The sequence below is a fragment of the Juglans regia genome, chromosome 12 (assembly GCF_001411555.2).
Source record: "Juglans regia cultivar Chandler chromosome 12, Walnut 2.0, whole genome shotgun sequence".
In the NCBI taxonomy this organism is placed as follows: Eukaryota; Viridiplantae; Streptophyta; class Magnoliopsida; order Fagales; family Juglandaceae; genus Juglans; species Juglans regia.
Window position 1 is genome coordinate 12,919,074 of NC_049912.1, and position 26,600 is coordinate 12,945,673.

Sequence of the window (26,600 nt, forward strand, 5' to 3'; positions counted from 1 at the left end):
GCTGTTACATTACCTACAATGGTTAATCTAATTAGTAAGAAGATCAATGTGGATGGCTAAATTGTTTCTTTAAAAACCAGTTGGAAGATTTATCCCATACTTCATTTTTTTGTCCTTTCATTTATGATTATTGGGTGAAGAAGTTTCCTACCTTACAAAAGGTTGATCATCACATGCTTTTTATGTATGTGGCAATGGATATTAAAGAATATGGCTCATTTGAAGACTTAGTAGAGTTTGTGTTAATGGCATGGAGCTTCTGGTTTAGGTGAAATAAGATGGTGCATGACTAGATTTGCTTACCTCCACAACAAGTAATTGGTTTTGCTCTCTCACAGAAGTATAAAACTGAGCCAATGTTGCAGATGCTGAGGAGATACCGGAAAGTGGTTTATAAGTGGTCTCCCCTACCATTTGGTTTCTTAGAACTAAGAGTAGATGAGACATTGTTCTTTGATCAGAAGAAAGCAGGTGTATGGGCTATCTTAAGAGATTCTAGTGGGGAAGTGTTAATGGTAGTCAGTAAAGTAGAAGGTGAGGTATATGAACTAGAAATCATAGAGGTATTGGCAATGTTCAAAGGTTTACAGTTTTGTGTGAACATAGGAATTGATAACCTCATCCTTGAAAGTGATTGCTTGTTGATGATTGAAGAGGTTAATAGTGGAACTGAGTCCTTTACTCCTGAAAAAACACTAGTGCAAGAAATTAAAAGGCTAATGCAAGGCTTTAAGGAACGCAAGCTACAACATGCCAACGGATTAACAAATGAAACTGCACATCAACTTGCAAGACATGCATGGAGTGCTACTGACATGCAAATTTGGTGGCAGCTTGCACCTTCTTTTGTTGAAAATGTTTCTTGGATTGATAAACAGTTTTTGTAATTTCTTTATGGTTTGTTTCCACTATGAAATGAATTTGTTTTCTTATAAAAAACAAGTGTCACTTATGTCCATACGAGCATGAAGAGAGAGCCACAAGTAGGGGCATAATTGGTCTGATTTGGTCCCATTTTGAATAAATTTTGGGACCGAATCGGTATACACCTATTTAGTTACTCTCATTAATCGGTGTTTTCAATTTTACCAGTTTTGGTCTAGTTCGTTCTAATTTGATCCGATTTTTCATATATATTAAATCTCTAATATCTTATATATATTAATATATATATAAATATTAGTAATACACTAATACTATTAGCATATAATAACACTATTGGTATAAACATATATTAATATATATTAGTATTATTAATATATTTATAAAAAGGAATGTATTAAAAATTTATTAAGTTATAAAATGTAATTAATATATATTTTATATTTAAAACATATGATCAAGAGATGGAGTACTCGGTCCAAGAGATGGAGTGGATTACTCGGTCCCAAGAGACGGAGTAAAGTGATTGAGAAAGAGAGCTTAGAGAAACGAGCAGAGCGAGAGCGAGAGACAGAGAGAGATATGGGTTTGGAGTCGGTAGGAGATCTAGCCCTCCATGTTATTCTGACCAAGTTAGGCCCTAAAGAGACGGCCACAGCTGCGTGCGTCAACAAGAAGCTTAGGTCTTTGGCCTCCGAGGATTCCCTCTGGTTCAAGTTCTGCTCTCAAGATCTCCATCTCAATCACCCTCTTGACCCTCTCGGAAACTCTACCCCGTCTTTTAAGGTTCGTTTTTTCCCTTTCTCCCTTATCCGTGGATTGTTCATTCCTAGCTACTCTCTTGTTTAATGGTTGTGCGTATTCTTTTTTTTTTTGGCTTTAAATTATAATTTATAGTTAGTGGAGCAGCTGGGGGGGGGTTAGTTTGAATTGTTGATTCCATCTTATGTTTTCTATGAGGGTTTACGAAACATCGTGTCCAACTTCCGCAGTCGGAAAATTATGTAAAATTTATTTGGATATTTATATATATGCTCAAAGTTCTGCTTGAGGTCTCGGAAAAAGACGATTCTTAGCCCAATTTCAACCCCGAAGTACCAGAGCATTACCCCTAGCCTGGTTACTAAAAAAAAAAAAAAAAAAAAAAAACGACGGCAAGGAAAATGTTTTCAATTCCCTCATTTGATTTTATTGATTACCCAATTGAGAGCAAAACTATTAGATTTCATTTTCATCTAGAGGGGTCTTGGGGTTTTTCTTTTCTCGTTCGACGTGAGAGATGGTTTGGTGGGCCTTAGTGGTTAACTCTGTACCTTCCTTTTCAGGAGTCATTTGGATTGAGAAACACTCTCAACTTATCTCATCTCAACATTACAACTTTTTCAAATTCCAATAAAAAATATAAAAAATATATAATTTTTTCAAATCCCAAAACAATAATAATATTAAAAAATAATATTCTAACAATATTTTATTCTTTCATATAAAGCCATCTCATCTCACTATCCAAACAGCTCCTCAGTATGAAAAATTGCAGATTACTGAAATGCATATATGGAAAAACTCGTTGACATGACTGCCTAGGTCAAATTCTAAGGGTTCTATGCTAGAGGTTTACTATCATGTATTGCTCAATCCTTGTCTTGAGCTAAACAGGTATGCTAGTAGACCACCCCCATTAGTAGAGTCAATTTCGGGGGGGTCGTTCAAAGAGTTTTTAGTTCCTGTCATAAGAAATAGCTTATGCTCGACTCAAGTTTTTGGCTTTCTACTATTCATGAGGAGCACGAGTGCTCAAGCACTTAATTGGATATAATGGAAGCCTCTGCTCCCACCTGGTCCTAAGAGAAAAGATTATCATTTCCATTTTTGGGTTACATACAGTTACTTTTGTATGTCCCAGTGCAGTGAACTCCTTTTTGCTCGTTGAATTTTATTGCTGGTATCAATTTTTGTTCGTAAGAACATACGTTCAGGTTGCAAGGGAAAAACAGTTAATTTAATGTTCTATTGGGTTGTGATATATCGTAAAATGATTTCAACTGAGTATTTTTCTGGAATGAACTCTACTCTCTGTCCCCAGGTGTCTTATCAATTATGGCGGGAAGCTTTCAGCATGTATCCTTGGCTCCTGGTCATGAGAGTTAATAGATGTTGGGGCAGACTTAAGAACTGGTTGGACATTAATTTTCCAGAAGCCAAAGCTACACTATGCAAGGGTGTATCAGAAGCTGATATTCAAGAGTCGGAGAGAATCCTGAAAGTGAAACTGCCTCTACCCACAAGGATCCTCTACCGTTTTTGTGATGGTCAAGAATCGGTCAAACAATCTTTAGTAAGTTCACATGGAAGCTCATTGGGCCTCATAGGTGGCTATTCTTTTTATCAACACTTTGTAAATGTGTATTTGTTACCTTTAACTGAGGTGATTTTAGAAACAAAGGCAATTGTACGTCGTCCTGGTTTCTCCAGAAGATCAAAGTATATTGTTGTGGCTGCTTCTTCCACATATGTTGAAAAGTTCTTTTTCCTGAACTGTACCACTGGTCAACTCTATGTTGGTACTGCAAATCTTCCAACTTGTGGAGAAATGATTCCATGTGTACCAAATGCATTAATAAGTTCAGTGCACGATTTCAATGGTGATCAACAGCAGGATGCAATGCTGCTATGGTTAGAAGAACATGTACGTCGCTTAGAAAATGGAGTAATTAAACTCCGTGAGGAAGGTGGTTTCAAAAGTATTAATCTGTTTCCAGAGGACTCTCCACTCTGTTCCACTGCTATAACCAATGGAGTTAAAGTAAGTCAAAAGATAGGCTTGCATATTTTAGCTTTTCACGTGTTTGTTTTGCTAGTGAGAAAAACCATAGTGGCGCACGTCACATCCTACATAGATGAATGATGAAATTTGACTTTGTTATATTGGCCCTGGTACAGACATTCATGTTCTCTAGGCTGCATTTTAGGCATGGAAAACAAAGCTGTAATTTGGAAACCTTCTTTATTGCCCTGCTGCATAAGGGAGTTGGTGTCTATGCTGTATGATCAGATGGCTCAATAGGCTACAGATTGTTATTACTTTTTTAATTTTTCTTTTAAACGTTAGGATTCCTTGGCTGGAAGTGAATTTCAGGCAAGTTGAGAGCTATATCTACTAGTCGACAGATAACATGATTTTTTTGGTTTGTTCTGGTTTCTATGTTTTTTCATGGAAACTAAAACAAATGATTAAATGAAAATATATTTTGACAGTTGAAATATAGTTTTTGTGTTTAAATGATGTTTGGATTTTCAAGAGGATTAGCGATAAAGGATCACATTGCTGGACATTTTGAAGAGCTGCTTTCGGAACCTTTTGAATGGAGGCCTAGATTATTAGATGGTCTATCTTTTGAGGCCATTGATCAGACTAGTATGGTTTGGTTGGAGAGGCCCTTTGAAGAGGAAGAGGTACAACAGGTAGTCAGGTAAATGAATAAAGACAAAGCTCTAGCCCGTGATGGTTTTACTATGGCGTTTTTTCAGACTTATCGGGAGGTGGTGAAAGAGGATGTCATGCAGGTTTTTCAGGATTTTTTCACTTTTGGGAAATTTGAGAAGAGTTTAAATTTTACATTTATTGTACTTATCCCTAAAAAGGCTGGTACAATAGAGGTGCAAGGTTTTCGGCCTATTAGTCGTGTGGGCAGTATGTACAAGATAATCTCAAAAGTCCTTGCTAATAGGATGAGCACAATTATGGATAAAATCATTTCTAAGTCTCAAAATGCATTTGTTAGGGGTAGACAAATATTGGACTCGGTCCTTATCACTAACGAATGCTTGGATAGCAGGATCAAGTTAGGAGTCTCGGGTATTTTATGCAACTTAGACATGGAGAAGGCCTATGATCACGTTAATTGGGAATTCCTTTTTTATTTGTTGAGGAGATGTGGTTTTGGGGAGAGATGGAGGGTGTGGATGAGGCATTGTGTGTCAACGGTTCGCTTCTCGGTTTTGGTAAATGGTGATCCCGTGGGTTTCTTTAACAGTTCGCAGGGGTTGCGACAAGGCGATCGCCCCTCTTATTTGTTATTGTCATGGAGGCTCTAAGTAGAATGTTGTCGGCTTCAGTGGAGGGTGGCTTTTTCTCAGGTTATTGGTTCTACCATTATTTCGCATTTTTTGTTTGCAGATGACACACTGTTATTTTGTGAGGCAAATCCAGGTCATATTCAATCTTTAAAGGCTATTTTGCTTTGTTTTGAAGCAGTCTCCGGGTTAAAGATAAATCTCTCTAAAATGGAGATGGTTGCTGTGGGGTAATGCACGCAATGTCAAGGGGTTGGCTAACATATTGGGCTGTGTGGTCTCTTCGCTGCCTATGAAGTACCTTGGCCTTCCGTTGGGAGCATCATCCACAACCAAGACCATTTGGGATAAGGTGCTAGAGAAAATAGAGCGTAGGCTTGCTGGGTGGAAAAGGTTATATTTTCTAAAGGGGGTCAGATTACACTAATAAAGAATACCCTCTCAAACCTTCCCACATATTTCTTGTTATTATTTCCTCTTCTTGCTAGTGTTGCCTCTCGGATTGAGAAGCTTCGATGATATTTTCTGTAGAGTGGACTTGGTGATGAGTTTAAGTTTCATTTAGTTGGGTGGGATAAAGTGTGCTCTCCCTTGAGGGGTGGTGGATTGGGGGTTTGCAATGTGAGGGCCTTCAATAAGGCTCTTCTTGGGAAATGACTGTGGAGATATAACTATGTGAGGGAAGCATTATGGAAGGTGGTGATTGATACTGAGTATGGGAGTATAGGGGAGGTTGGTGCTCTAATGAAGTTAGGGGGGCATATGGAGTGGGGTTATGGAAGCATATCCGGAAAGGTTGGTGGTCTTTCTCTAGTAACACTAGGCTGTGTATGGGGGATGGCAATAGAATCAGTTTTTGGCATGATGGTCGGGTTGGAGATATGGCTCTTAAGGATGTCTATCCTTGTAATGGTTCGTAGTAATGGAATGTTAGCTTTATTAGGGAGGCACATGATTGGGAAGTAGGGGAGGATCACACTTATCAAGAGCACTCTATCTAACCTTCCCACATATTTCTTGTCTTTATTCCCCCTTCCGACAAGCATTGCATCTAGAATCGAGAAATTCCAACGTGATTTTCTGTGGAGTGGACTAGGTGATGAGTTTAAATTTCATTTAGTTGGATGGGAAAAAGTGTGTACCCCTTTGGAAGCTGGTGGGTTGGACTCCCATAATGTTAGGTTCTTTAATAAGGCTCTATTAGGGAAATTGTTGTGGCGTTATAATCATGAGAGGGAAGCCTTATGGAAAGGGTTGATTGATGCGAAGTATGGGAGTGCAAGAGAGAGAGAAGGGGGGGGGGGTGTTCTAATGGTGATGGGTTGTGGAAGTATATAAGGCAAGGGTGGGGGGCTTTCTCAAGTAATACTAGGCTGTGTTTGGGGGAGGGCAGCAGAATCAGGTTTTGGAATGATGTGTGGGTGTGAGATACGGCTGTTAAGGATGCTTATCCTAATATTTTCAGAATTGCAAGAGACATGGAAGTTATGGTGGCTTATGTGAGGGCAGTTAGACATGGTTCACAGAAGTGGAACATCAATCTCACTAGGGAGGCACAAGATTGGGAAGTGAGTGCTCTGGTGGATTTTTTCAGCTTGCTTTATAACATCACTGCCGCAGTTCCAGCTGAAGACACGATGGATTGGAGGTCTTCTAAGAAAAGGAAATTCTCAGTATGCTCTTTCTATGACGTACTTACAGCTCAAGCTAGGCCCAATTTTCCTTGGAAGAACATATGAAGGAGTAAAGCACCTTCCAAGGCTGCGTTCTTTGTTTGGGCAGCAGCTTTAGGGAAGATACTAACCATGGATAACCTAAGAAGGTGTGGACTTATAATTACGGACTGGTGCTGTATGTGCAGAAATAGTGGGGAAATGGTAGATCATTTACTCTTACAGTGTGATTTTGCTAGGGACATATGAAATTATTTCTTCAACAGATTGGGATTAGCATGGGTAAATGCCGGGAAGGGTGGTGGAACTACTAGCTAGCTGGAGAGGGATCACAGGGACACCCTATATTGCAATTGTGTGGAAGATGGCTCCTATTTGTATTTTCTGGTGTATTTGGAGTGAAAGAATTGATAGATTTTTTGAGGATCATGAACGCTCCTCGAGGAATTTAGGAGTTTATTTTTTGAAGACTTTATTTATGTGGGCCATTGCTTTAGAGTTAAATGGTCTCAACTTCCATGATTTTCTTGTAATAATTTAATTTGGTGTACTCATATGTATACCTCCGGTATACTTGGGCTGTGCCTATCTTTATCAATACAATTACTTCTTACTTATAAAAAAAAATTGAATTATGCTTACACTTACTGAAGTTAAGATTCCTGTAACTATTTTTCATGTATGAATTGTATCTTGTACTTATAGGGAGGCCTCATTATTGTTGAGTATTAACTTTTGTATCTGGCAACAGTTATGGTTTATGAGGGTGTCTTATCTCTTTCTTCTAATATTTTGATTGTCATAATTTAGTCATTTCTAAAGCATCTTGTGACAAGAATGTGTTTGCTTGGGTAGAATGTAGTTGCAGTTATGGTGTGATTGGTGTTGCTAATCACATTAGACTACAACTACTGTTGTCTTCCCTTTTGTTTTATGGAAACTAATAACAGATGATTATTTTTTTAAGGTACGTGCTTCTGCTGTGTTTGTTCCGGAGTCTGCTGATCTTCAAAATGAGAATGAGACGTATACATTTTCTTATTCAATCCGCATGTCCCTTCTGCCTGAAGGATGCGTCATTCATGGAATATGCTTCAGTTCATGTCAACTGCATCAAAGGCACTGGATCATCCGTGCTAATGACAGTGTGGTATCTCACGTGAATGGTGAAGCTGTAATAGGACAGGTAGAATTTCATACAATAAATTATCTTGTATAAGTCCCCATGCTATTTAGTGTAAACTTGGTCTGAATGGAATATCATAATTCCTTTTCTCAATGAATCCAATAGCACTCAGTTTCTCCATCTTTTTATGAATTTTGTTAAGAAAGAATTTTGGGCACCAATGTGAATTTATGATATGCACAAGCTTAGCATGAACTTCAAGCAAGATTTTTGCTGTATATAAGTTGAATTTTGCATAAACACTATCAAGAATGTAATGCTCATGGAAAAGGCATGTGTTGGTGATTGATTGTCTTGAAAAGTTGTAAAATAATCTATTGACCATCTGTTGCTTCATTGTGAGTCAGCTACTGCTTTATGGTCTTCTATTTTTTTCTGTATTTGGAGTGGGTCATGCCTTCAGGAGCCTCGAGGAGCGGTGGATTTCTTGGGCGTGTTTTTAAAGGCAGTTTAGTAGCTATCATTGTGAAATTTTATAGATGTTGGTTCCATCTTGTTCTATCATGTGTATTTTGAGAAAAAGAAATGACCCGAGCTTTAAAGACTCAGATTGTAGTGGGAGAGCTTAGGGCTCTTATCATCAAAACCTTTCCATCTTTGGATGGCTGCTTATATTTTTTCTGATGTACCTAGTTTTCTTGCTTTTGTTCTGATTTTTCCTTTTTCCTATTTGTGTGTCTATTGTATTCTTCATGTGTACTTGGTTTGCACCTCTTTTTAAGTTTCAATAAGATCTATCTTGCGTATCATCTAAAAAGAAGAATAATATCTTAATACAATATCCAAGTCTGCATAGAGTTTGTGATTTTCTAGGCCTGAAATACAATTTGGGACAAAGGAGGTAGAAATTGAGCTTTAAGCTTTGGTAGATTCATAGGTAGAAGTATCTCTCTCTCTCTCTCTCTCTCTCCTTGCTGTCAACTCTTTCTGATGTGAAGGTCCTTTCAAATTTAATCTCTGAAGGTGTTACCTTCTGACAGACATTCATACAGCATTTACCCATGAAAATGCTTAGTCAAGTGTTCTTTTGGCTGGATTTGACCTTACTATAACCAATTAAATTATGAGTCGTGAGTTTATTGCAGTGAGTAATGTTAGATATAGTCCTAGAATGCGCAAGCCTAACGCAGTCCATTTGAAAAAATGGGTTTTTTCATGTGGGTCCCAGGTGTGCACCACTTTTTTTCGAAGGAAATGCGCAGGGCTTGCACACCCTAGAACTGCACAAATCATTTTCCTATTGCATTTGCATGGTAGTTAAACCTATCTTGCATCTGGTCTTTGATTTTGCATCCCCATATTATATAAATGTCTCTTAAGACGTGAGATTTAATGGTGTGCCTTGCCTTTAAGTGATGAAATTGAAACTTCGATAATAGAGGGTAGGAAACTCTAAAGCAGTGCTTCTGGGACAAGGTTAAGCTAGTGGGGCTGGTTGAATTGATTTTCTAATTGGCAAAGATAGGAACATAGATCTAATCTGGTCTTCTTGGAGGCCGAAAACCTACGAAAACTTCTTATCCAAGGGAGTACTTGAATCACAAAGCTTAACTCTCCTATTTCTTTAAATGGACCAGAATATATCTTATTCTCCTGTCTGGGGTCAAAATTTGATGACATTTTAAAAAAAATTTGTCTTAGTGATAACAATCCATCACTTTGGGTTGCACATCTAACATCCCAGGCTGAGGTCATGTGGAAGATGGAGTTAAATTGGGGTTGGAGGCTGAGCTGAGGGAAACCTCAGCCCAACTCAGCAAGGACTGATTGACAGCCTCGACATGAAGTGAAGCAGAAAAATGACTAGTTGTTATGACATGACAAATATCGATCTTGCCTTTTTAGTTCTCTTAAACATCTGTGGGTGTATTGCTGTTTTATTTGATTTAGTGTCAACTATGCTCAGAAGTAGAGTACTTTCTGGGAAGTGTCTGAAATCTTATTATTGTTTTATGTCTTTGCAGTTCCCACTATTGCTTCCAGGTGGGAAAGAATTTGTTTATGAGAGTTGCACGCCTCTACCAACTTCTTTGGGCTCCATAGAGGGCTCTTACACATTTGTCCCTGGCAGGTACTCCTTATACCCATCATTTATTCAAGTTATATTTCTTTGGATATGCCTTAAGTCTCCATATGAAATATGATCCCATATGCAAGTGGATAAAACCTGTTGCAGATGAAAGGAGGGTCTTCAGTACTTCCTTTGGTTGAAGAATTGCATTTTTGTTAGTCAATAGAAATAGACTGACAGTGGCCATTTCCTGCCTAATAGGGGCCTAGGTAGGTGATTGCACTACAGTCCTTCTCCCCAGCTAAATAACTTTTATTAAGTTCTATTAATGATGAAAAAAGAGGAAGACATAATTCGGAGTAAATGGGGGTACACATTAGATACGACTAGTGACAACAAGAGAATAGAATAAGAAGACTCTGGAAACTAAAACTAGAGAGACCTATTAATGAATGTTTGTATGGACTATTTTCTCTAAAAAATCTGAAATTATTAAGAAAAATTTTTTAAATGAATTTTATTGAGTTTTGTGAAAGTGGCATGACCTCTAGAAAATATTATTGGTTGAGACAGTTTTTGAAATATGGTTTTATTGAAGATTTGTAAAAGTAGTGGGGCCTATTGAAAATATATTTGCGAAAAAAAATTGCTTTTTGTTTTTTGTAAAAATTGTTTTTGTTTTTTGTATTGTTGTCATGGAAATCGAGGTAAATGATCAAGTGGAATTCTTTCTGAGAAAAAAAATTATAATTAAAGTTGATTGAGTTGAGAATGAAAAAATGTTTTAAAAACTCTCAAGAATATGGCCCATAGGTTGGCTACCATCCATTGGTAAATGCAGCAGAAAGAAAGTCTCAAGGTTTTTTGCTGTCCTTGAGGTGTCTTTGAATCTTTGGTCATTTCTCTCTCCATATGCAACACATCAAACAAACCGGGATCATTTTCCACTCACTATGTTGGCTATCAAACCAACCCTTCAAGAATGTTAACGGATCTACCCGTCTAGGCATATTCAACTTGGTCCAAAAGACTATAAACAGTTTGACATGGTGTGGTTGCAACCTAATAGTAGTGTAAAAGAGGATCCACGGATTCAACATTCCTCTTGCATATACAGCGTCATTCTACTTTCATTAACATGTCTTCTATAGGATGTATGTATACAAGAGGAACACCTAATTAGAAATATAAACAAATATAAGGAACACATGAAAATCAGCCCATGGTAAAGAAACCAAGTATTGAAGAGAGACATTTTAAGCTTTTCCATCATCCACTCACTATTCTCAAAAGTTTCTATAATTTCTTTCTTTTCAAATGCACCAGGCAAATAGAAACCACCACCTTCTATATTGCTGCAATTTGTGAGCTGCCATATAACCCTCTCCAACTTGAAATAAGATCTACTATCATTTTTGGCATTACCCAATTTAGTCCAACTCTACCAAAAATTTCATCCTACTAGACTTCATAATGGAGTAAATGATGGTATGCAGATTCCCCCCTCTTTTTGCACATTCAACACCAGTTTGTCACAGTAATATGACGTTGCCGTAGATTATCCATGGGGAGGATCTTCCCTGTGTAGGCTGTCCAAGTGAAAAAAAAAACAACAAAAACTCTATTTGCACACGGGAGGGGTACCCCCCCGCGTACATGGGCCTCCACTTGGATAAATGAAACATTGCGTTTCATATGCAAGCTCTTGTCACATGCAGGCAGATTCCCTTCCCTTGGTCACAGACACAAAGCAAGCTCTTCTGCTTCCCCACCCACAAAGAGCTTCATCTTCTCTTTGTTTTTTGTCAGCTTCATTTGTCAACTGCAAGTTTTATTCTATTCATTTGCAATCTGACATGCACAAAAGGTCTTGAAGACTTTGGCTCTTTAATTTCTAAACCCCACATACTGACGATCCCATGAAAATGTGGATGGGGGTTCGACGTAGATGGGGGTTTCAACGCAAATGGGGGTGGAGAGTAAAAAGGGAAGACAATGATGAGTTGCAGGCTTGCAGCAGCGATGGTCTCACGCATCAACAGATAATGTAGATGGGGGTTTGACGCAGATGGGGGTTCGACGCAGAAATCAACCATCGGTGCAGATGGTGGTTCGACGGCACAGCTGCACGGGTTCGATGGCACGAAGACGAGATGGTTGATGCCCGTTGCTCAGATGGCCAAGGAATGAAGAGGATGAAGAAAATTTCTGAGACGTAAAACAGGGATGAGTTTGGTGCTAGATGGTGGGATGGGTTTCTAAAATCGAGTTTTTTTTTCTTTTAATTTATTTATTAAAATAATAATATAAAAGTGACGTGGCTAATGCCACGTCACACGATTCCGCAATAGGTACCCAACGTCGGGTACCTGTAGCAGAATTGAAAAAACAATGAGAGCTGCTCTTGAGGGAGGAGCCTTGCTGCAACACCCCCCATCCCTCGTAAGGTCGAATGCTACTTAATTTTTTAAAAAATGCTTAGGAGTCGGGGATAAAAGATTCCATAATTTTAAAATAAAACAAAATCAACTTTTTTAAATACTAAATACTAAAAATTAAAAGATCGTCTATGGAAGCACTTGTTAAAACAATTCAATGCCTTGTGCTTAACAAAATAACCTGTTAATAAATAAAAGCATAAATCTAAAATCTTCATAACAGACTAGGCCTTTGCATAGTCTCCCTAAGTCAAGTCCCATCATGCAGCATTATACTCACATTGACCATAACCTGGGGTGGTTAAAACATTTAAAGCATACAAAAATAAGTCGAATACTTTATAAGCAAACACATCATGCAGTAGAAATGTCATAAATAACATTGGCTTCTCTTTTAAGACATCATGCATAAAACATAAAACATTCCTTATTTCACGTAGCATTTCATACATCATATCATACCTGTCATAACTGTCACATTCGTTGTTCATCCTCACACAATTACCCCCATGTGCTTGTGTTGGCAGTCGTGACGATCATGATCTCACCTGTAGGCCTTGAGTGAGATCTTGTAAACCGTTGAAAGAGATTGTTGTCATTAGGTGCATAGCTAATGAGCCACTCTTGGCGTTGTTCTCCGCCCCTTAATCTATGGTACCATAATCTGTCATCAGTTATCATTTATCTGTCATCAATTATCAATACTACGCCAATCTTTCGGCCATTCAATAACATTATTCATGCTGTCAAATTCATTCCCATTCACATACTTTCATAATTATAGGCTATGTAAAATGGGTCTATCAATGAATCGGCTTTACATATAATAATATTTTAAAAACCATGGCATTGGCAATGAAGTTTTCGTTTATAAAACATGTTCATGATTTCATTTTGAAAAGATGCATTCTGAAAAGAAATGATCATATATACTTGCATACTTTAGAAAACATGTGTCATGGTCAAGTTCGTGATCATATTACTTACCTTGATCCTTTATGCATAAAGTAACTTTGTGCAAATTTTTCACAAGAACGTCACCTGTGTGCATGGGCTATGCCTGTTGCTATCAATAAAAGTTTCTTGCTTACCTATAAAAAATCGTAAGCATGTCAATAGGCATATATATAAACATGTTATCGCATTAACATTATACACAATCAAGCAATAATTTCTAAAATCTTTCCTAATGAATCTATTATTTCTTTATGTTCTAGATAATTTCTATCTTCATGATTTATGGCATCTAGGCTAGCATTCTACTCCAAAAACCTTCCCAATCATATATGCTCTTAAAAATTCAAGCATGGTATCTATTCTCTGCCATGCAACCTGTGGCCCGCTAGCTCTTTTCTTTAACCTCTATATCATGTTTAATCTACTGTATCAAAGCATACGCATCTTTCCTATCAATCTTCAACATTCATGCCCTAGATGGTCCAATCTATACCTTGATGCCATCATGCAAAATTCAACATGTAAATTTCGTGATATGCAAGCCTAATCTATGTATGCAATTCAAGAACCATATAGGGAGGAGAGATACCTTGAGAGAGGGAGGGAAAAGTGAGGTTTGTGGTGTCACACAAGGTGGCTGCCATGGGGATAGGGTTGGCTTTCTTCAATTTGGCTTCAACTATGGTGTAGAAGGGTTGGCATTTAGCAAGAAAGGAAAAGAGGAGAGAGATCTATTTTTCCTGATTTTAATTCTATCAATTTTAAGTTCAAATAATTTTGAATCTTATCTTATCTCGAGGCCAAACACTGATCTAAACAGACGAATCTAATCAATTTAAAGGTTGATCTACTTGAAATATCCAAACTAATAGGCTCTTGGCATTTTGATTTCAACCACATAGACGGTCATCTGTGCCTTGGGTTTAACTTGTCCAGAATAAAGTGCTCAAAGGGTAATGTTTTAACGAAAGTTCATCAGAGCAAAGCAAATGACACTACACTGTCATGTTTAGGTCAGAGTTACATGCATGCAATGGCGCATATCTTATGATTTTAGCAGGTTGATCTATATTATATGCATGTTTGCAACACACACACACAGACACACGTGTTAGAATTCATAGGCAGCCGAAGCCAAACCCAAGATAATTGATGGTAAATCCTACCCAAAAGAGTCTGTTTTTGGATTTCGTTTCCTGACCTTTTTACAGCAAAACACAAAGTAAAATAGTTGACTCCACGTTTCTATCAATATACTCAGCACACAGAAGTTCCTTTTATTTATTCCACAATCTAATGCGAATGACGTGAATATTTTGGATTTTGAACAATTAAAGTATATATATATATTTTTTTAAAGCTGGTGTCATTCAGTGATCACTTGCCATCTATTGGACGGCCTATGAATGTCATTTTGACTTGATGTGTGCATGTAGGTTAAAAAACCCAAAAGGTGCTCCATTTGAAGTTGAAGTAGCAAGGGTTCCCCTCCAGTTGCCAGACTACATTTTCTGATACCTGCAACTCGAGCATATATGATTTACGTATGATGTGGTTTTTGTTAATATTTATGAAAGCTTGTGCAGCTACAAACATATGAATGGTCGTTATAAGTTGCATGTCTCGTTTCTTTATCCGGAGTTGGCTCCGAATATAAGAAGGATTCATATTTCATATTTCTTTATCCCGTGTACTCTCAGGATTAGTCGGGATGTTGTTCCAGACATCAGATGTCAATTAAAAAAAAATAAAAAAATTAGCTCCAAATGTATGAAGGATTCGTATGCTTAGAAGATCCACATACTATATATCAATTCGATCGGGTTGATGTGTGATCTGGCATTCTGTGTTTGCCAACGGATTTCAAATATAATCTCAATAACCGTAGAACCAACTTTATCAGCTATAGGATTTCGAAAACTGGCATATAAAACAGTTGATCTATATATAATAAACTTCACCTAAAGAAACACACATGATCAAATTTATACCTCGATATTGTCGAGTAACAAGATTAACTACCAACAAGGCTGAGATCCGGTTTGAATGACCAAAAGATGATCTAATCTACTTCTAGGACAGAACCAACATGAGTCGTGTGGGAACTTCCCTGAGATTCCTTCCTCCTTGCCAAACTTTTTTTCTTCCTCACTATATGCAATTACACTTGGGCCTTGTTTGTGTAGTAAGGTACTCATATATTTTCTTTCTAAACATCATTAAAACACAATATTTGTCAATTTTAAATCTTCAACATTTTTATCTAATTATTATCCAAACACAAAATCCAATACAATTTTTCTAAATTTTCAAAAAAAAATAATATAATTTTTTTGAATTTCAAAACAAAAATAGTATTAAAATTTTTTATTTTTTAACAATTTTTTAACTTTATAATATTTTATTCAAATTTTCTCTCTACTTTCCCAAAACTGAATAAAACATCTTAATTCAAACTATTTTGCTATTATTCATAAACTATTTCACTATTATTCATTGATATTTTGAGATATTTTAAATGTCCAAACAAATTTTTTTTTTGACAGGAAGTGTCCAAACAAATTCTTAGTGAATGGAAATGCAGGAAGATTTTTTTTCTCCTCCCTCTATTTGAATAGCTCTTTCTGGAAGGAGAAAAATCATAAGCTGAATTAGTGCTAATTCCTTGAGATCATTTTGCATACAATAAAATTTTATTAGGAATGTAAATACGAGAGAATACCTTGTTATTCAGGAAAACAAACTCTCTCATCTTTTGAGTTAGAACTTAGCCGTACGTAAGCAATCCAGAATAACCTCATAGTCTTTTCTTTAATTTCATAGGGTTGTATGCTTACTCACCATGAACAAGAAATCCTAGGGTCCAAAAGAAGGGCTAAAATCAATTGAAGATTAACTTAATCACTTAGGTCCCGTTTGTGAAACAATTCATTTCATCTCAACTCATCCAAATACCATTCAAATACAAACACTTTTTAATTTTTAATTTTTAACATTTTAACTTCTTCATTTAATCATTACCTAATAATTACAATTTTTCTAAACTTCCAAACAAAACATTTGAACTTTTTTAAATTTCAAAACAAAAATTATATTTTAACTATATTTTAAATTTATAATATTTTTATTCAACTTTTTCTCTCTCTTTTTCTAAAACTCAATAAAACATTTTAATTCAAACTATTTTATTATTATTCACAAGTTTTTCATCTCATCTCAATCGCAAATGAGATCTTAAATTCATCACTTCTTTATCCTCAAGTCCTTAAGTTAATCAATTGCATATTTTAGGGCTCGTTTTGATATAGAAATTATCTCACATCATCTCATCTCATTTCATTTCATCATTACATTTTTTTTTAAATTCTCACATAAAATATAATAAATAATTCAATTTTTTCAAGTTTCAAAATAATAATAATATTAAAAAAAAATATTCTAATAATATTTTATTCAACTCATCTCAAATTATCTCATCTCATCTCACTATCCAAATAAGCTATTAGTAAACAACTTACTAAATTGCTCTGGCATGAAACTCCAAATATTCAATCCTATCAAATTAAACTTAAGGGGAGATTATTTTCTTTTTAATTAAACCAAGAGTCCGCCAAATTTGGTAATGAAAATGTTGAAAAATCTTGAGATTTTTTTTTAGATTGAATTTTGGGAAAGGAGAAAAAAAATAATTTTTTTTTTCAAAAATAATTATTGTATTGAAGCTTCTGGTAGTAGGTAGATAAAGTTGAAGATCTGTTTGAATATAATTTTGTAGGAGTATTTTTGTTTTAGAGCTTCTAAAAATTGTATTGATTTTTATGTTTAAGTAATGATTATGTAATTAATATTTGGATAAAAAAATTGAAATAGAAAAGTTTTTGAGATTTAAATATGTTTGGTTTGGTTTGGAATAAAGTTTTAAAAGTTATTTTAATAATTTTGTTAAATCAAACATGGCCCAGGAGCTTTATTTAAGTTGATTATCAAATTTGTTGCATTTGGATGTTGAGTTGGTTTAGTTATTTATAAATAGTAATAAGTTGAGTAGTAGAGTGAGTTATGTGGAGTCATCTAAACTAAATTTAAAATATACTTAGATGTTAAGATGAGTTTAATACTTTTTACGAGAAGTTAAAAAAGATTATGGATCTCACGTATAAAAATATGTTAAGTTAAAAAGATTGTACATTTCACCTGTAAAGATGTTTTGAGTTGAGATAAATTTAATAATTTAAAAATTAGATATTTAGATGTTAGTCTTACTTTAAAAATAGATTAAAATTCAACTAAACTTAACTAAATCTTACAATCAAACGCAGTCTTACTCTCTTGGTTTGCAATTTTTTGTAAATAATTCCTTACGTCCATCTCCTATCAATTCACCGAACAACGATCTTGCCACGTGATATTGGCAACCAATAAGAGCATGACATGTGGCACCTTTATTTAAAAAATAATAAAAATTTTGAAAAAAAAAATTAAATAAAAAAAATATGATGAGAGGGAGTCCCCTCCGGACCTCCCTGTGGTGACAGCCACCGATGCAGTTTTTAAATTTTATGTTTTATGAGTTTTATTTATTTTTTATTTTGTTTTATATTTTATTAGTTTTTAAATAAAGGGGCCATGTGTTGCGTTCTAATTGGTTCTCACTTATTGTCACATGGCAAGCTCGCCGCTAGCTGAATTGCCAGGACATGACCGGAGGTATCTTCTTGAAGAAATGTGCATATCGAAGTAAATTATAAAAAATTGAAACTATGGGATTGATTTGCAAATTGACTTTAGGCGTCGTTTATTTTTATAATTCATTTTAATTCAATCTCATTTTATCTCATTTAATTATTATAATTTTTTTTTAAATTTTTATATAAAATAAAATAAATAATTCAATTTTTTTCAAATTTAAAAATAAAAAAATAATATTAAAAAATAATATTCTATCAATATTTTATTCAACTTTTAACTTTAATTTCAATTCATCTCATCTCATATGCAAAAACAAACGATAGACTAATTTTATAATTAACCTATTTCATTTTGATAAATCATGTGATTACCTAACATAGTGACAATTTTAATCTAAAAATATCTCCTTAACGTATCAAAGTAAGTATATTTGGCATGTGAGTTCACAACTGTCTCAAGTTATAAGATTAAGGCATGTTTGGAACCTATGAGAATTCTCAAAATTCTTAAAACTTCTCATAATCTCATTGTCAAACATCACTCAAACACAAAATACTTTTAATTTTAAATTTTCAACTAATTGTTACTTAATCATTATTAAAAAAAAATCAATACAATTTTTATAGACTTTAAAACAAAACACAAAAATCAATATAATTTTTTACAAACTTTAAAACAAAACATAAAAATTAATACAACTTTTACAAAATTTAAAATAAAAATAATATTAAAAAATATATCCAAACAATTTTTTAAATTTATAATATTTTTATTCAATTTTTTCTCTCATTTTCCAAAACCTAATAAAACATTTTCACTTTGTAACAGGAGCATGCTTGGGAAAGGAGAGGGATACGGACCTAGAAGCCATACGTCTGACATCAAAAGTAAGACCTAATGCCACGTGGATGACTCTCATAAGGAGAAGGACTGCGGGCTCTATGAAGGCTACGAGTTCTGCATCGTGTTTGCATTGCCTAGTCTACCGTCGCCAGTCGGCTAGTGTCTGTTGTATCTCCTGGTCCTGACACATCGTCTATTATTCTGAGAGGAATGATAGTTGTGACTACCAAAGTGAGATTTGAGTACAAATCTTAACAAATTAACAAAAAAACTTAACATACAATTTAAAAATGCATGTATGACAATAAAAGCATGAATGCATAAACTAATCATAAATAAGCTTGGCGTGACTTGACATTTAACATGACGTGTACTGTCATGACTTGAACTTAAACGTGAACTGAACTAAACTGAAACTGAACTGGACATGAGATGAACTTGGACTGAACATGGATTGAACTTGAGCTAAATATGAACTGAATTTGAAATAACATGAGCTTGAACATGAAATACATGAATTTCGAATCTTGTTCATTGAATAAGCTTGATTAATAAAAGTGACCATGTGGGTGCTATACGGTTCTCCTTGAGCCGTGTGTCCCTACTAATTACTGCATCACAACACTGGTATATGCACCAGCATTGAGTGCGTTAACATACGTACCAGTTCACATGTATCTGCACTCATTATGGAAAACATAATAGGGGCACCATCGGTGTTAGTGTCTGCTCCGCTATGATGACTGGTTAATTAGGCCCCATTCGAAGCTCATTAATCTTTACCTTATCAACCTAAGAGACTTCACACTAATTTAGAGACTTCAACGTGAACAAATGAGTTCTACTAGGATATTATCTATCCTAGCACTTAGGGTCATGATAAATGTAAACAGACTTGACTTGACATGAAAAGATTGTTTTCGGGACACACTTTGTACTCGAGACATGACTTGACATGAAACGAGATGATAGATGACCTGACGTAACGTAACGTAACATAACGTGATATGTACGTGAGATGAATGACATGGCATGACATGAAATAAACAAACATTTCGTGACATGGCATAATGTGTAACAAATAAACATTGCATGACATAATATAATGTATAACAGATAAATATTTGCATGATAGAATATAATGAGTAATAGATAAACATTGCATGACAGAATATAATGTGTAACATATATACATGTAATGATATGGCATAACATAGAATATAAGATGACATAAGAACATAATCACTTGTCCCCTTACCAACATACATACACAGTAATTTGGCAATAAGTTAGAATCTAGCTTACAGTGATCATTGCGTGACAAATAAAAATGCGTGAAACATGAGAAACTGTAAGTAGAGATTTATAAATGTTAGAAACTCCTTACTAATAGTTTAAAAATATAAAAATATTATCTTAGAGTAAAATGACCATTTTACCCCTCTGCATGTAGAAAAATGATCATTTTACCCGTAACTTAAGGATTTCACATCCTAACTCCAAATCTCACCAAAATTTACATTCTTCATGTAGAGTTTATCCTAAAACCAAATATCTAATTAGCAAAATTTAAAACACATCACAACTAATGAAACATGCCTTGGCCTAAACACACATAGACCAAATCTTTTGATTTTTATTGCAATTCTATCCAACCTAATTTCTCATGCTTAAACCAAATTATTGCAACAAAGAAAATCATATCCTATTGTGACACTCCATTTCCATAAACTGGATATGTCAGTGCTTACATTAAATATTACCCGGCAAGAGATTTCATAATTTAATAAATAAACTAATTAAGTAATTAATGCATGACATTAAATTCAATTACTCTATCTAAGCTTGGCCCGCCTGCTCGTGGTTATCATCCCCACCTAGTTGGTTTAAAAACATGAAATAAAATTAAAATGAGTCGAAAACTCAGTAAGAACTCATCACAACATAAACATAATAAACGTAAGGTTTTTATAAAAAAAATTTCATGCTGAGAGCTTAAAAATATGATTGATCATACTGATGGTTATGCTATGCATGACTTGTCTTGATTTATCTGAATTAACTGATTGATATAATTTATCTAATTGGTTTAACTGATCTGATTGACAAACACATGTAACCCTATGTGCGAGGTTGTGCACCAGCCCCACGTCATGTTGCAGCAAGGGGAGCAGATGATAGTATTCTGGTATTCTATAGTGGACCACGCTTGAATTCATGGCTTGCACATCCACCTTGAAACTGTATTGGTACCATGCATCTGATTAAATTGATTTGATCTTATCTTACACTTGAACTTAAGATAATTTACGTGTCTTATACAGCGTGAAATGCATGATATACATACCAATACAAATAACTATAAATTTCTGAATCTGAACATGATGTTGAATGACATGATCATGTGCTGTGCACGGTGACATACTTGCATATGACATGAGTGATACATAAAAAAATGGCTATCAAATAATTGGCTTTAACAAGAATTTATATAAGTTGAAATGTGACGATCCTGATTTGTGATCAAATTACTTACCTCGCTGCACTGTTTCCTGAATCTCACTTCGTAGCTTGTTACTTATACAAGTATTGAATGTCACTAAACCTGTCTAGGAAATGTGCCCTAATATCCCACTTACTTGATTAAATTTATACTGTAGAAAATAATCCATTAAATATTATGATTAACACGAAAATCAATGAATGTTGATATCTTAAATTATTTAAATACTATTGACATAATTTCACTTCAAATTGTAATTTAGTAAAACATTTAAACTTTATACAAATCCATTAAAACAAGTCGTGAAATCCAAATTCTTAGAATAGATTTACTTTCTTTTACTTAACATAATTATTTAATATTACAAGAAATCTAATAAATACTAATATTATTTGAATATTCTTAACATATTTCTTATTTGCAATTTACAACTTTAATAGCATAATTATATCAAAATCTATTATAGTAAACAGTATAAAATTCATTTCATATGGTAGACATTGAACTTAAAGTAGTTAAAATAAAAGATTAAATATTTACTATTTACTATTGAAATAAAAATTGTGAAAATTTAATATTAAATAATATAATTTAAATCCTTAATATTTTCTGTAGGGAAAATAAAGTTTGATTGATCTGAAGTAAAATAGGCCCAACTTAAAATATTAGGCCCAAACCAACTTAAAAATAACATAATAGTTTCTGTAATAAAATAAAACCAAGTCCAACCCGATTTAAGAATACCAGTCCAAATTTAATAGTCAAGCCCAGTCTCACTCAATATGTATCCTGTCAAAGCTTACCTCTTAAGAAATTTAGTGAGAATTTTAGATAAGTTAGTTAGTGAATAAGAAATTTAGATGGAAATTTAGATAAGCTTAGAGTAATGATATACACACAACACATTACACAATACATTACGTAATAATGTTACAAAATGAGGGTATTTTTGTAAAATGATGTTACTTTTATAAGATTTTTTTATAAAAATACTCCTCATTTAAAACATAGTTGTGTAAAGTGTTGTAAAAAATATTGTGTAAATCATTTTCTTTATTGTAATACTTTAAACTTACGTGTGCTTTATGAAAAAGCTGTAAAGGGCACAACGGTAACTTCATTTGAAAAAAAAGTTTTCATGCGTAGCAGACTTTACAGTATTAGATTCACTTTTTTAAAAAAAAAAAAAAAAAGTAAAACATTCAACTTGATGTAAAACGATCGTGTAGCAGAAGAGGAATTCAAGACTCACCAAGGGAGAAAAGACGCCGTGCGATAAAGGGTTTGGGGCTCATCGAGAGAAAGGCAGTGAGTGGTGGAACAATGGCTGGGCTGAGGTTGATGGTGGCGAAAGCTTCCGTGCGTGGTGGTGGGGCCCTAGAGAAACGATGGTTCCGGTGCTGTTAGAGGGAGAGAGAAACAAAGAAGATAAAGTGGAGGGAGATCGGGTATGGGCTTTTCTGAGCGGTGCGAGGTGATGGGAGTGAACCTTCTGGTGGTTTCTGTCTCTATCCCTGGGGATTTCGTCGAGGAGGGTGGTGGTTAACATGAGTTCACGAGTTTGGGATCTCCTACGGTGGTTTTCAACATGCAAGTTGTATCAGAATATGCAAGGAAGGAAAGAAATATGCAAGGAAGGAAAGAAATATTCCAAAATGTATTGAAGGAAAAATGAAATGCGTCCCTGTTACAATCTGTCTTAGTCTATTTATATACAAACTAACTAACTTAACTGAACCTCCATGTGGCTTAATAACTTAATACTCCCCCTCAAGATGGAGTGTAAATGTCAATGACACCCATCTTGGAGAGAATACTAGAAAAAGAGTTAAAACCAAGATGCTTAGTTAGTATATCTGCTACTTGATGAATGGATGAAAGATGCAAGGTCTTGATGGTTCCTGCCAGAAGTTTTTCCCGAACAATGTGACAATCTATGTCAATATGCTTGGTTCGTTCGTGAAAAATAGGGTTGGCAGATATGTGGACAACAACCCCATTGTCACAGAAAAGCCAAGCTAGTTTGCTTTGAGGAATAGACAGGTCTTTGAGCAAGTGTTGCAGCCATGTTATTTCACATGTAGTTGTTGCCATCGCACGATATTCAGCCTCTGCTATGGATCTAGGCACCGTGTTCTATTTCTTGGATTTCCATGAGACAAGTGATAGTCCAAGGAAAGTACAAAAACCAGTAATTGACTTCCTGGTGTCTCTGTAAACAGCCCAGTCTGCATCACAAAAAGCCTTGAGTTGCAAGTCACTTAATGAAGAGAAAAATATCCCTTGGCCAGGATTGTGTTTGATCTATCTCAACACTCGATGAGCTGCTGCCAAATGAACATCAGTAGGTGCTGCTACATACTGGCTTAAGATTTGAATTGCAAATGACAAATCTGGTCTCGTTATCGTCAGATAAACAAGTCTACCCACTAATCTTCTATAACAGAGTGGATCTTCAAGAGGTGTTCCTTCTATTTTTGAGAGTCTAAGATTTTGATCCATTGGAAATGAAGCAAGTTTAGATGCTAGATACCCTGAATCTGATAGTATTTCTAAAGCGTACTTCCTATGTGAAACAACTATCCCTTTTGTTGATCTTGCAATTTCAAGACCAAGAAAGTACTTCAACGCTCCAAGATCTTTGAGCTTGAATTGAGAATGAAGAAATTTCTTTAAATCACTTACTTCTGAATCATCATTGCCAGTGAATCATCATTGCTGGTAATGATGATATCATTGACATACACCAATAAAACAATGAAGGAACTGTTTTTCTGTCTTGTAAACAAAGTTGGATCAGCTGAACATTAGATAAAACTATGTTTCAACAGAGCAGTAGAAAACTTAGAAAACCACTGCTTTGATGCCTGTTTCAGGCCATATAAAGACTTGTTGAGTTTGCATTCAAGTTGATTAGCAGAATCTGACTTGACAGTGGGCATGAACTCCCCCTTGGCTACAACACTATTTTGATTACAATAAAAACTTTGGGAAGAGACATATAAACTTCTTCTTCTAAGTCTCCAAGCAAAAATGCATTGTTGACATCTAATTGGTGCAATGACTAGTTCTTAGAAGCAGCTATAGCTAAGCGTACCCTAAAAGTAACCAGTTTTGCAACTGGTGAAAAAATATCCATATAATCCAATCCGTCTTGCTGTGTATAACCCTTAGCAACTAATCGGGCTTTATACCTTTCAACAGATCCATTAGAATTGTATGTAAACCCATTTACATCCAATAGCATGTTTGTTAGGAGGTAAATGAGTAAGAGTCCAAGTTTTATTATCTTCTAAAGCTTTGATTTTAGCAGCCATGGCATGACACCACTGACTGTGTTGAATGGCTTCTCTAAAGGAATTGGGTTCTTTATGTGAGGATATAGCAAGTGTGAAAGCTCTATGTGAGGTAGACAGATTTGAATATGATAAAAAAGAAGAAAGTGGATATGGAATACTTGAGGATGAACCATCACTCGAGTTAGATGATGAAGTGGCTTTTGTAGTTTTGGCTAAGCTGCAATGATAATCTGCAAGATAAGATGGCTGCTTATGTATTCTAGTAGACTTTTGAGTTAAGGATTGTGATGGAACCTCAGGATTTGATGGAGAAGAAATTGGAATTGAAACAAAAACTGACTCATAATTTTCTGGAATCGAATGAGAAGGAGTCTGATTTTGAGGATAATCAAAAGTTGCATTATCTGTTTGTGGTACAGGTAGAACAATTGATTTTGTAGGAAGATCATAACCTGTTTTGAATGGAAAAACAGATTCTCGAAATGTAACATCTCTGGACAGAAAAATAACATTGGTTTCCAAATCATAGAGTTTATACCCTTTTGTTCCATATGGATATCCAATGAACACACAAGGATGAGATCTAGGTGCAAACTTTGAGCGATTATGAGATAATGTTGATGCAAAACATAGGCAACCAAATACTCTAAGATTTGAGTAATTTGGTGGCTTAGAAAATAGAATTTCATATGGTGTTTTATTTGATAACAGAGGTGATGGAGTTCTATTGCTCAAATGAGTTTTTGTTAAAATGCACTCACTCCAGAAAATTGAGAGGTAAATTGGCATGAAATCTGAGGGATTGTGTCACATTGAGTAGATGTTGATGTTTACGCTCAACTACACCATTTTGTTGAGGTGTAGCTCTACAAGTTTGTTGATGAATTACTCCTTTAGAAGATAGAAATCTGGCATATGAAACTCATTTCCCCTATCAGTTCTAATAAATTTGATATGAATATCAAATTGAGTCTCAATGAAATAAAAAAATGACTGAAGAAGGAATCGAGTGTTGGATTTTTTTTTTCATTAGAGATACCCAAGTACATCGTGAGCAATCATCAACAATTGAAATGAAGTATTTGAAACCAGTGATAGATTCAACAGCAAAGGGACCCCAAATGTCAACATGAACCAAATCAAAAATTTTATTACTGATAGAATCACTGGTATTAAATGGAAATCTTTTATGTTTTGCCAATGGACAAGTATTACAATCAAAAGTGGAAGGAGTAGTAACATCAGGAAACAATTTGTGAATTATTTGGATCCTTTTTAAGGAGGGATGGCCTAACCTAAAATGCCATAGATCAAAAGAAGAGTTGTTTACAATAGAATTGACACCAGAAAGTTTACTAGAATTTGCAGCAGAATGTATATCAGATGGTTGAAACAAATACAACCTAGCCACTTGTTTAGCCACTCCAATTGTCTTCCACGAGTGTTGGTTCTGTATGAAACAAAAATCAGCAAGAAAAACAAAATAATATGATTTTTCAGTAAGCTTTTTAACTGATATGAGATTAAAAGAAAAAGAAGGTACATACAAAACATTATCAAGAATCAATGATTATGATAATTTGACTGTTCCAATGTGTGTTATGGAACACAGAAACCATTAGGCAATTTTATTGAAGTATTTGCAACAGAGATAGTTGTACTAAAATGCGAAAGGGAACTGACCATATGATCAGTAGCACCACTATCAACTATCCAAGAATTTGACTTTTTGAGAGCATGTTCAGGTGAGTTAACTATACCTGATAGACTCAATGGATTTGCTACAACATTTATTGATGTTGGTTGTTGTGAGGAGTTTTGAAGAAATGAGAGAAGTTGATTACATTGTTCTTGAGTAAAGGGGAATTGAGGAGTGGAGTTTGGACCATTAGATGCTTCATCAAAGCCATTCGAAGATGCTAAAATCTGATTAACAAAAGGTGTTCTTGGCTTTGCATTCTGTTGATACCCTGGAGGATATCCATGCAGTTTATAGAACCTATCAATCGTATGTCCAGTGTGACCATAATAAGTGCAACCTGGTC

General features: G+C 35.0%; 1 protein-coding gene across 1 annotated transcript; it reads left to right on the forward strand.

Annotated features, from left to right (window-relative positions):
* The first annotated feature begins 1,334 nt into the window (after nucleotides 1-1,334).
* LOC108992468 (F-box protein SKIP16-like) lies at nucleotides 1,335-14,908 on the forward strand. Its single transcript, XM_018967043.2, has 5 exons — nucleotides 1,335-1,668; nucleotides 2,966-3,685; nucleotides 7,597-7,815; nucleotides 9,780-9,886; nucleotides 14,658-14,908. Exons 1-5 carry the CDS (start codon nucleotides 1,336-1,338, stop codon nucleotides 14,734-14,736), a joined length of 1,458 nt encoding a protein of 485 aa, XP_018822588.2. The 5' UTR covers nucleotide 1,335; the 3' UTR covers nucleotides 14,737-14,908.
* The last annotated feature ends 11,692 nt before the right edge of the window (nucleotides 14,909-26,600 follow it).

Excerpts from the sequence above, each read along its gene's own strand:
- LOC108992468 (XM_018967043.2), top strand. The coding sequence starts at position 1,336 with ATGATCAAGAGATGGAGTACTCGGTCCAAGAGATGGAGTGGATTACTC. Across the intron at positions 3,686-7,596 it reads CTATAACCAATGGAGTTAAA|GTACGTGCTTCTGCTGTGTT; the intron begins GTAAGTCAAAAG and ends TATTTTTTTAAG. Across the intron at positions 7,816-9,779 it reads GTGAAGCTGTAATAGGACAG|TTCCCACTATTGCTTCCAGG; the intron begins GTAGAATTTCAT and ends ATGTCTTTGCAG.